Genomic DNA, 11771 nt, shown 5'->3' with positions numbered 1-11771 from the left:
CCTGTTTTCCTCTGTAGTTTCTGCTCTCAGTTAACATTTGAGTCAATGGGGCAGTCGGATGGATCTGCTGTCGTTCAGAGGCTCGAAGTTTAAATTCTGTGAGTCACTGAGCTTTGGTCGTCACATTGTGTAGAGTGTAATTTGAGGCAGTGAGGACGAGTTAAACAGAAATGTTTCAGACCAGTTGAACAGCTTCTCTCCATTCTGTGTGATGTAGTTACGCATACACACTCATGTTAAAGAAACGCTCAGGAAGCTCAAACTGTCAGCGAGTAAAAACCAAGAACAGGATTTAAACGTTGAACTGAATGGAGTTTCTACCTGAAAGAGTGAATGAGGAGAAGAGGTTGAAAAATGCACAAAAAATTGTGCACAAAAATAAATAAAATAAAATGTCAGAATAATGTTGAATATTTCAGAAAGTATGAAATGTATAAAAAAACGAAATACATATGATAACGTCCTGATCGAATGGATTTGTTTGTCGAAGCCTGTAGAAGGAATTATGAGTTAAAAATAATAATGTATGATAAAGACTTTTTGAAACTGAGAAGAGCATATAGTAGGATTACTCTTGCATCAATTAATTAATGAACCAGCTGACTAATGAATGAAACACACACACACACACACACACACACACACACACACACACACACACACACACACACACACACACAGAGCATCCTCCTGCTAATTAATTGACAACTTGTTGAATATTTATGACTGTTAAATTTTAATCTTCCAACCTGCTGTTCATAATTATTATTATTATTATGTTTAGCTGTTTTTACTACCAACAATATTACTGTTAGTATTCAGTAATGTCATCATCAGCTCAGCACCCAGACACACTCACAGCAGAGAGGAGCAACACTGGGTCTAAACACAGATACACTCAGGAACTCAGATTTTATCTCTAATAATAGCATATGTTTTATATATTATGTTTTATATTTGGTTATGTACATTTATAACATTTTAGTATGGACATTACATAATTACAGTGTTGTTATTTCACGTCTTGCTCTCTGATTGGCCACTGTGTAACCAATCATAAAGCTTTGGCAGGATGACAGAGAAGCTTTAAAATTTAAAGTCTGTTCTTCATTCTCATCCACTCACTAAATATTTACATTTCATATAAAATATCAGACTCCGCCCCCTCCAGCTGCAGAGGACAGGCTGGATAATTAATAATTATAATGTGATTAGTGGTAAACTCATACTTCTCTATTAAATAATAATAATAATAAAATAATAATTATAACCAAACAAAAGCAAAAAATAGAAAAGAATCAATAATTAAAGAGGTTTATAATAGTTGACAATCTCGACAATAAGATAGAAAAAGCAACGCCACATTTATACTATTTCACCTACAAACTGGAATAAATTATAGAAAACATAAACACTTAAATTATAGAAAACATATACATGCAAACATATATAACACTGAACTTGAGTCTGTAAAGGAAACGTATTATTATTTCAATATAAAATCACATTTAAATTCACATATAGGCTATTTTAATTATATTTAAATGTAAATTTAAATTTCTTTCGTCAGCTGAAAGAATGTCAGATATTATATATGTATATATAAATATAATATTTTATTTTTTACTTTTAATTAACCATCAGGAAAAACAAAATACACAAGATAATATTATTACAAAATTATAAAAGAATTAAAATTAGCTGAATAATTCATGTAGAGAAGTCACATAAATAAACAGGAAAAACCAAACGGAAGAAATACAACAGAAACAATACTAATGATATTGATGATATTGGTGATATTGATAGCTGATTAAGACCCTCTGCTCTCTCTGAGCTGATGAACTCTTCATTGACTTCCCCTCTTCATGAATTCGCCGCTCCGCAGAGTTCAGTGTCTCTGTTGTCGGAGCGTGTCTCTGCATCCTGAACGCTCTGCGTCAGATTATCAGCTCACAGGTCAGAGGTCAGACGTGTGAAAGTGGCTCTTTGGTGTCGCCCCCTCCTCCCTCCCCCTCCTCACCCCCCCCCCTCACCCCCCTCCCCTGTCCTGTGGGAATATTAAAGCTTTCAGCTCCTCCAGTTTAAATCCTCCTCTGAAACTGTCTGCTGCCGTTTGTCATCTGCAATTTATCTAATCTGCTGTGAAACACAATAAAACATATGTCGCCTTTTAGGAGAAAAACAAAGTGTTTAACACAGAAAAACACAAACATTATCAGCTGTTTTGTCAAGTGATAATGTCATAAAATATGACACATTTGAAAACAGAAAACTCAGATTTAATTCATTTTTATTATCAGCCGATTTTTAACAAATTCTTTTCTCTTTAAAATGTATTTTGTCAGTGTTTATTGATTATTGATTTGTCTTGTAAAAACCAATCGTTCAAACTATTAACTAATGACCCTCACACATAATTTAATAATTTATTAAGTGTACATTATCAGTCTTATATATTAATTCAAGATTAATGTGACAAATATATTATTATTAATATTTACGTTATTGTTATTGTGATGTGCTGATGATACTAATTATAATAGAATATCTTAATTTTCAAACGGGTTTTAATATAATAAAAAAAAAAAGAAATAATAATAATAATAATAATAATGTCCCGGGGCCGACAAGGCGCGTGCCTGTGCGGGTAGCGTGACAAAAACTGTCAGTAAATTATTTTTAATTTATTTTCAACTACATCAGAAAATTAAATAAAAATAAAGTTTAGAAATAAAGTTCATTAAAAATGTCGGAAATCAACTCATCTTCACTCTGATGTTAAATTCTGTGAGTCTGAAAAAAAAGAAGAAAGATTTATAAAAACTTACAAACAAGTTATTTGTGATTTAACACAATTTTTTACATCATGAAATAAATAAATACAAATAAACACAAAAACCTTAAAGACAAAATAATAAAAATAAGAATAAATGTTGGCAGCAGGTAAAAACACATGAACGGACCAAAAGAAAACCGTCAGTGTTTTGTCATTAATCATTAACAGCTTCAGTGAATTCAAATCCATGTAATTAGACATTATTTAAATTGGCGATTCAATATATACATTTTATCCTTTAAACGAAAATCTTAAATATTCTTTCAAACCCTCTCCCACTTTGTTTTTATTCAGCAACGATGAAGTGAATGAAATGTGTAATTTAATCAACCTGTCCGTGGATATTAAACCTAAATATGATCAGAACTTTAACTTTATTTCCGGGTTGCTGCTCCTGGAGAGCGACCCGGGAAAACCCTGATACACTTCTGTTAAATTCATCCCGTTCATCACGAGGCCGTTTGTGCGTAAATCATGTTGTTTTTAAAGATATTTAAGAGATGATTCTTTTGTCCGTGTGTTTCTCAGGTGATGATGATGTGAGCAGCAGCTGCTTCACACTGACGCTGGAGAAGGAAGAAAAAAAGGACATAAAACAGAAACTAAACAAATTGCCATTAAAGCCGCTCAAACAGCAGCTCCCAGCGGCTCTATTTGTCAATGCAAATTGGTGAGGGGCACCAACACACACACACACACACACACACACACACACACACACACACACACACACACACACACACACACACTCTGTTCGTAAATGTTGCCAAACACACCAACATACCTCCACAGAGCGCAGCGCGGCTCCGCCACAAACATCCCCAGAATCTCGCTCCTCTCCTCGGCTTTTCTCTGCGCTTTTTGCCGCCGCGGCTTCAAATGAGAATGACTTGTGTCGGCTCAGTAAGTCCATGTAAATACGAGTAAATGAAACCACACTGTGCCCCCCCTCCGCCCCCCACCCCCTCTGAGCCCCCTCCCTCCCTCCCTCCCCCTCCTCCTGTGATCATGTGATGGTGAAGAAGTGGCCCATTAATGAAGCTCCTCTCCGGGGGTCTTTTCTGCTCCTGTCACCGCCGTCCAGCCTCAGACGGGACAGACCGGGAGAGGAGGGACATGGAGGAGGCAGCAGCCGCTTAGCGCAGCTCAGCAGCGGGGCAGGAGGAGGACGGGACACCGCGCTGCACCTGCCGGGGACCCGCGCATCAGGCAGGCGGGGAGGAGAGGAGGAACCGGCCGCTGCTTCTTCAACTTTTCACCAACTTGTCGTCCGGAGCTGCGGCTCCAGCTTTGTGCGTAAGAGACGGAGCCATGCGCGCCAAACACCAGGCAAGTTCCTGCCCCTGCGCAGAGGTGCTGTGAAGAGTTGCAACTGTTTGGACAAAGTTTGTAAAAAGTGAGGCGAGTCTTCTTTTCTGCAGACTGACACTGAACTGATCCCGACCGGCCCGGCTCGGCCCGGTCCGGCTCAGCTGAATAATGCCTCGCCCGGGGAGGAACACGTACAGCGACCAGAAGCCTCCGTACTCCTACATCTCCCTCACGGCCATGGCCATCCAGAGCTGCCCGGAGAAGATGCTCCCCCTCAGTGAGATTTACAAGTTCATTATGGACCGGTTCCCGTACTACCGGGAGAACACGCAGCGGTGGCAGAACTCCCTGCGGCACAACCTGTCATTCAACGACTGCTTCATCAAGATTCCCCGCAGACCGGACCAGCCCGGGAAGGGCAGCTTCTGGGCTCTGCACCCGAACTGCGGCGACATGTTCGAGAACGGGAGTTTTCTGCGGCGCAGGAAGCGCTTCAAGGTGGGCAGCATGCAGGCCACGGACCCGCTGGTGCCCAGCAAGCCGCAGGACGCCGCCCATTACCTGCAGCAGCAGGCCAAGCTGCGGCTCAGCGCGCTGCACGCCGCCGCGCACCTCCCGCAGATGCCGGGCGGATACAACCTGAGCTCCGTGTCTCAGCCGTCCGGCTTCAAACACCCGTTCGCCATCGAGAACATCATCGCCAGAGAGTACAAGATGCCGGGCGGGCTGGCGGCCTTCTCCACCACCGGGTACCCGCTCCACAACCAGCTGACCCCGGCCTGGCCGCACATGTACGGCTCCGGGATGATGGACACCGCGGCTCCCATCTCCATGGCCGCCAGCGACTACTCGGCCTACGGGATGCCGCTCAAATCCATCTGCCACGGCGGACAGACTCTGCCCGCCATCCCGGTGCCCATCAAACCCACGCCCGCCTCAGTGCCGGGCCTGCCCGGGCTGCCCACACACATCCCGGCTTTCCTCGCGAACTCGCCCCAGTCTCTGAGCCCCACCTCCCCGCAGACAGCCACCGGACAGAGCAGCCCGGCCGCGCCCGGAGAGGCGCTGCCCTCCTCGGCCTCGCTGCAGTCCGCGGTGGCGGTGCACTGACGGGGATCTGGACTTTGTTCTCTTTTTATACATATAAAAAAAAAAACACTTTAAAAAGGGAAAATGACAAACTTCAACTCCAAAGCAGTATTTCATCTCCAGGACGCAGATGTGCGTTATTTTTATTTTACTGTTTATTTTTTTTCCCAGAAAACAAGAAAGGAATGAATCATCTCAGTCTCCCGCCCAAACATCATGTAAAGAAACGGCAGGTTGACCTCTGACCTCCTGTAAACAACAGAAATAATCATATTTTCCGTCAAACATTTTGAGTTTCTGTGTGAGAAAATGAAACAGTTCAGTTTGAGTTTCCTCCACATTCCTCCACAGCAGACTGAGCGCTGACTAATTATCTGGATCTTTTGTATTTTCAGCCTTTTCTTCTCAAACTGAAAGAAAAGTCGCAGATTAATGACTTACATGTTTTTCTCTCCCTCCGGCCTCTGCTCTTTCTTTTCTGCCACCGAAACAAAAGTTAAACCCCAGAAGAAGAAGAAGCTCATTTTACCACCTGCGGGATTTTTCTTCCAAAAAATATGAATCAACAGAAACAACAGGAAAAAATAGTTTCATAAAAAATGATAATATGATGATAATAATTCCTCCATAATTCTTTTTCCTTTTTTATTATTTAGATTTTGTAATAATCGATATGAACAATCGCAGAGATGAGAAGATGAAATAAGACTTGAAATCATATATTTATGTCCGAGGTTCTGCACAGTGTAAAAAGAAAACCACCGCAGGTATTTGAGTGTGAATGCAAGGATCTACTGTCTCTGATGCACTTTTTAAAAAATGACTCTAGATGTTTTTTATTCAGTAGCCTGTTGGTTTAATTTAAAGGTTTTTTAAGAAGCTGTGGTGTTGAACTGAGCCGCTGTCTGTGTTTGTACCGCTGCATGCTCCAACTGTCTGAAAAAGAAAAATAGTTCAGTGTTTGTAAGTTTTTGTTTTTTTTTTTTTGTTTTTTTTTTTTGTTTTTTTTGTTGGGCTGAAAGCATAAAGCATGAACATGAACAACGGGCTTTTTATTCCCTGCGCTCTGTCTGCTCATTCACATCCATTAAAAAACCTTCCTGGGAAAAATACACAAAAAAAGAAGTGAAGAGGCCTGTTTATACACACACACACACACACACACACACACACACACACACACACACACACACACACACACACACATACAGACAGACACACACACACACACACACACACTGCTTATACTTTTCTTCAAACGTTTCCTTTTGGAGGGAAATATTGTGATTTTTACTTCATTTATTCAGCAGCTGCAGTTTCTCGTTTTCTTTAACATCCGACATCAAATAAATCTGGTTGTTGTTGTCGGGTAAAAATCTTCCATCTCCAACATGTCAGACACAAACTAATGTTTTTTTAGTTTTAAAAGTGAAACCATCAGGTTAAAAGAGAATTTAATTTTCTGCTTCATGTTGAAAATATCAGTTTCAGTTTGACTAAAATCCTCCACATGATGATCCAAGAGTCGTTTATTGAGTCACAATATATTTTATACTCGTTTGTTTTAATGTTTCTGCAGGTGAAGATCATTTTCATTATGAATTAATTTGTCTCAGTTAAATTCCTCGTTTTGCTCGAGCACAGAAATCCAGCTTTAAGTTAATGAAACAGAGAAGCAAAAACAGGCGTCAGCAAATATTGAACATTTTTCCTTGATTGATAAATTAAACAATTAATCCGTTAATATCTGACAATTCAATTTCTGTAAATCCACTAATTGATCATTAGATTTAGTTCTAGTTAAAACAGTAAAACTGAGCTCATCCTGTCACTCAGGTGAGAATGTGTTCATGTCGGATCCTGACATTCTTGTCTGAGAGCGGGAAAAACCAGTAACTGGAAATATGAGTTTTTAACTTCCTACATGTGGATCTGATCTGAGCTGCCGCTGTTTTCATATGAACACATGCATGTCCTCTCACTAACTGAAACACAGCTCTCGGTTCATTTCATTGTAATTTAATTCTTGTTAAAAATGTTTCTAATGTGGATTTAAAAACAAAAAAAAAAAAAAAACAATTTATTACAATTTATTGTCGATTCTCAAAAAAAAATCCTGCGTTTTCTTTTTTATGTAAATGTAAAAGAGACTCTGATCCCTCGACTGAAACTTTAACGTACCTGTCGACCAGGTGTCACTTCAGCTCGTCGCAACATGTCTGAACACTTTCAGATTCAAACTGTCGTCTGCAATGAAAACATGAAACACATTGATCACCACTGATGTATTTGTATTGATCATTACTGATACTATCAGAGACGTGACAGGTCTGTGACGGCTGGGCGGGATCAGGGCTCTGATTGGTTGATCAGTGAGTTCAGGGTGTGACTGTTGCAGGATCGGACACGTTACAGTCCAAATCTACGTCACCTGGATCCTGTTGGACCCTCCCGTCTCCATGGGAACGAGGCTGGATCACCAACTGCCCGGAGGCCCCAGGTTGGCTCCACGTTATTTAATTAATCACAGCTGTTCTCCTAAAGTAGAATATGAAGACCAGGTCCCGCCTCCACCCTGCGGTCCTGGTCTGGTCCAGAGACTGTGTCAGGATCTGGGTTTAAGACCTGAACAGGTTCAGTTTGTTGCTTCAGACAGAAAACCTCAGTGTTAGTCCGTCACTGTGATCAATCTCATCAATCTGACGAGTATTTTCTTCAATAATCGATCAATTGTTCAGTGGATAGATGAAGTAAAATAATGTGAAATTATTTTCTGAAGCAAAACAAATTCTCAAACAAACAAACTTATTTTTCTCTCATTAAAACTAAAACATTTTCACATTTTATTATATTTTGCCCAGAAGATTACTTTTATTAATCAGTTAATCAATAATCATTTTAGATCTGGTGTATTGGTTGTTTCTCTGTGAGCCCAACAACAGATGTTTGTGTGTGTGTGTGTGTGTGTGTGTGTGTGTGTGTGACACTTGAGTGTGTGTGACACTTGAGGTCAAAGTTTTACTTCAGTAAAAGTACAAAAGTAAAATCAGTAAAATCTTTATAAAGTTTAAAAATGTAGATTTTGACCGACGGACTGATGCAACTTCTTCTTGTCTTTTTTTTATTCATATTCAACATCTTATATGGAACAAAAGAATCCTGGTTATTCAACCCAGGATCAGACCCAGACTCAGGATCAGGATCAGACCCAGACCCAGACTCAGGATCAGGATCAGGATCAGGATCAGACCCAGGATCAGGATCAGACCCAGACTCAGGATGAGGATCAGACCCAGACTCAGGATCAGGATCAGGATCAGACCCAGACTCAGGATCAGGATCAGACCCAGACCCAGACTCAGGATCAGGATCAGACCCAGACTCAGGATCAGGATCAGGATCAGAATAATTAATTGATCCCAGGGGGAAATGGACTTATATACCACAATTGTTTTACGTTACAGTTTCTCCCTTAGGAAGGAAATGTAACAGTAAAGAATAAGAAGTAAGAATATTAAGATAAAATATAAAAACATGTCTATTCTATGATATATAAATAAAACAGAAATATATGAGGACATGTGCCACTGCTATAGAAACAACAGTAGAATCAGAGAACAGAGGTTGTTTGTTGTGTCATATCTTCAGCTGTCACGTCGTGTTTCTGTGTTTTCTAGCTGCCGAGTTGCAGAGAGATTTTCCTCTTGTGAAGTGAAGTTTGTGACCAACAGCAGCAGCAGCAGCAGGTGTGGTTCACCTGTAACAGGAGCTGACTGACAGTTTGCCTTCAGCTCTGTGTTTGATTATCTGCAGCGGTAAAAACTCGGAGCCTCGGAGGTGAATGTGTGAGTCTGATATCTGCAGATTTTTCTCCCGCTCTCTGTGTCTGTGGAGTTTAATCGACTGTTGGTGTGAGAGACGACAGACAGAAAGGCTCGTCTGAAGAGCTTTTCATTCTCCCACAGTGACGGAGGTCTGGTGTGTAAACACTGGCCGGTTTGTGGAGAGGCTGAATTAGCAGCAGGCAGCGTCTGGGCGGCCGTAAGGGATTAGCCAGTTAACACCTCCCTGGTGCCAAACACAATTGTGCGCCATCAATGCGTATAGGTCTTTGAGTGTGTTGCCGAGAGACGGCGACTGTCACCGTAAAAATGTCAGTTTGTGAACCAACACACCCCCCCTCCCCCCTCCTCCTCCTCCTGAGCTTTGTGACCACACAAGTAAAACAAATGACATTTAAAGAGGAAAACTCTCGCCTGCCGTTATTGACATTCCTGCTCAGAGAAGAAGAAAATACTCCAACAGGAGAGTTACAGTCCCACCACCAAATATTTACTGAGGTTAAAGTGATCGAGTGTCGGCAGAGAGACACACCAGAGGATTAAAGGAGGAAGAGGAGGAGGAGGAGGTGGCGACGGAGAGAGATGAGATGAAGGAGGGAGTGAAGGATGATGAGGAGAAGATGGAGGTGGAGGATGATGATGATGATGAGGAGGATGTCTTTCTCGATTGTCAGTCATTTATTGATCGATTGATTCCCTAGACATTTCATGAAATCAAACCCATCTGTGACTCTGACGTTCAGTGAATTCAACATCTCCAGGATCAAATTCTACTTTCAGAATTATTTTCATCATCGATTAATCTGCTGATTATTCATTTTTGATTAATTTTCTATGAAAAGCTTTAAAATAGTCAAATGTGTCGTCCACTATTTTAAAATAGACGTTAAGATATTCAGGTCACTGTCGCTGTTGAGAAGCTGGAACCAGAAAATATTTCTACCTTTTTAATTAATCGACTAATCAACTAATGGTTGCAGCTGTAATTAGTGCTAATGCTAATGAAGGTCTAACAGTAGATGGTGTCATGTTGTAGAGACTGTAAATCCAAGCATCAACCTCTGAGGCTGAAACATGAAGCATCAACATGAAGAACCAGGAGCTGCAGTTCCTCTAACGACCACTAGAGTCTGGCTCCAACAGTGAGTCAGTCCCCATAGACTCCCATGTTAACAGCACAACTTTCCCCCGACCATATTTGGATTAGCTGGGAGTTAGGGGGCGGAGTCAGACACTGCCAAGATGGTGTCGGTGGAGCAGCTCTCTCTGAGCTTCAGAAACCTGTGGGTGACGTCACAGAGACGACGTCCATCTTTATTTACAGTCTTTGTTAAACCCTTTTCTAACTAACACTGACTTGACTCAAACACCACAGAGAATTTCTCCAATCAGGAACAAGTTACTAATCACCTGATTCATTCTGCACATGCTCAGTTTAGTCCTTACTCCACATGTGAGCAGTTAGCAACCTGTGGCAGATACAAAACTAATCCTGACGTAAGAAAGTTTGTATTTTTTAACTCAGTGCTAATGATTTAGTCGTTAGCTGTGAGTGTTTGAGACTGAACGATCCATTTCCTGTTTGTGTTGCGGAGATAATCAGCAGACGTGTGGAAGTAGTTTGTGTTACAGTTTGAACTCGCTGGTTGAAATGACACAGAGCAGAAACAGAAGTGTTACAGCCTCGTCTCCTCTAAAGTGTTTCTTGAACCCTGAGACTCTGAAATCAGCCGAGAAGCTTCTGAACGTCGACGTCACGTTTCAGTTTCAGTCCAGTGGAACCGGACGGGAACACACTCCGGTCTGAAATATCACAAACACAATTAAAGCTGAATATCAGTCCGACGTCGATGTCGGCCCCGACACCGAGCTGTAATTAATCATGAAGTCCCTCGCCGCCATTCGTGTTCGTTAATTAGAGCCTTCGGGGGGGGCGGGGGGGGGGGGCGGCGAGGTGTTAATTAACAAACAGCTTCGTTACGGAACAGGCAGCATGTGGAGAGAGATCAGACTGAGGCGGAGAACAACAAGAGGCAGAGGAGAAGAATAACATGATGATGATGATGGTGATGGTGATGATGATGACACTCCGGTGCACAGAGCGTCCCGCCCCCGCCAGCCACGCGACACATGGGTTATTTACACCGATGAATGAATTCATCAGCTGATGAAACCCAGTGAAAGAAGATGAAATTTACAGTCGTCAACGGGACGAAGATGACGAGGCTGAGACCAGCAGACAGGAAGTGACCTCACTGCAACATGTCTACAGGAAAGAAGAAGAAGAAACATTTAAATGTGGAGATTATGTTCTGTGACCTTCATCATCATCATCATCTCATCTCATCACTCAGACTCCGTCTTTAGGGTCTCGGCTCCATGTGGATCAAGGTGGGTCCTCCTCCAGTCCAGTAACTGTTTGGCAACTGAGAAAAACACCAGAAGAAGAAGAACTCCTGAGCTGAACTCTCTAGAAACATCTGGCTGCTGTTACAGATTACAGATTACAGATGTGTCTTGGATGCTTTTACGCTTTTTCAACATCTGGCTCACACGTTGTCCAGAGGTGGATTGAACAGTCAGATCACAGTCCGTCTTCTGAGCTCCGGAGAGACCAGACCAGTCTGATCCACATGATGTGGACTCTGACTCACTTCCTGTTTGGGGACTAGAAGCAGGTTCCCACAGTG

General features: G+C 41.8%; 1 protein-coding gene across 1 annotated transcript; it reads left to right on the top strand.

Annotated features, from left to right (window-relative positions):
- Positions 1–3908: 3908 nt before the first annotated feature.
- On the top strand, positions 3909–6679 carry LOC130167301 (forkhead box protein B1-like). Its single transcript, XM_056373316.1, has one exon. It carries the CDS (start codon positions 4319–4321, stop codon positions 5258–5260), a length of 942 nt encoding a protein of 313 aa, XP_056229291.1. The 5' UTR covers positions 3909–4318; the 3' UTR covers positions 5261–6679.
- The last annotated feature ends 5092 nt before the right edge of the window (positions 6680–11771 follow it).

This window comes from Seriola aureovittata, chromosome 1 (assembly GCF_021018895.1).
Source record: "Seriola aureovittata isolate HTS-2021-v1 ecotype China chromosome 1, ASM2101889v1, whole genome shotgun sequence".
Classification (NCBI taxonomy): Eukaryota; Metazoa; Chordata; class Actinopteri; order Carangiformes; family Carangidae; genus Seriola; species Seriola aureovittata.
This window is presented reverse-complemented; position numbering and strand designations above follow the sequence as displayed.

What these genes read in the sequence shown, in the direction of transcription:
- LOC130167301 (XM_056373316.1), top strand. Translation starts at nt 4,319, where the DNA reads ATGCCTCGCCCGGGGAGGAACACGTACAGCGACCAGAAGCCTCCGTAC.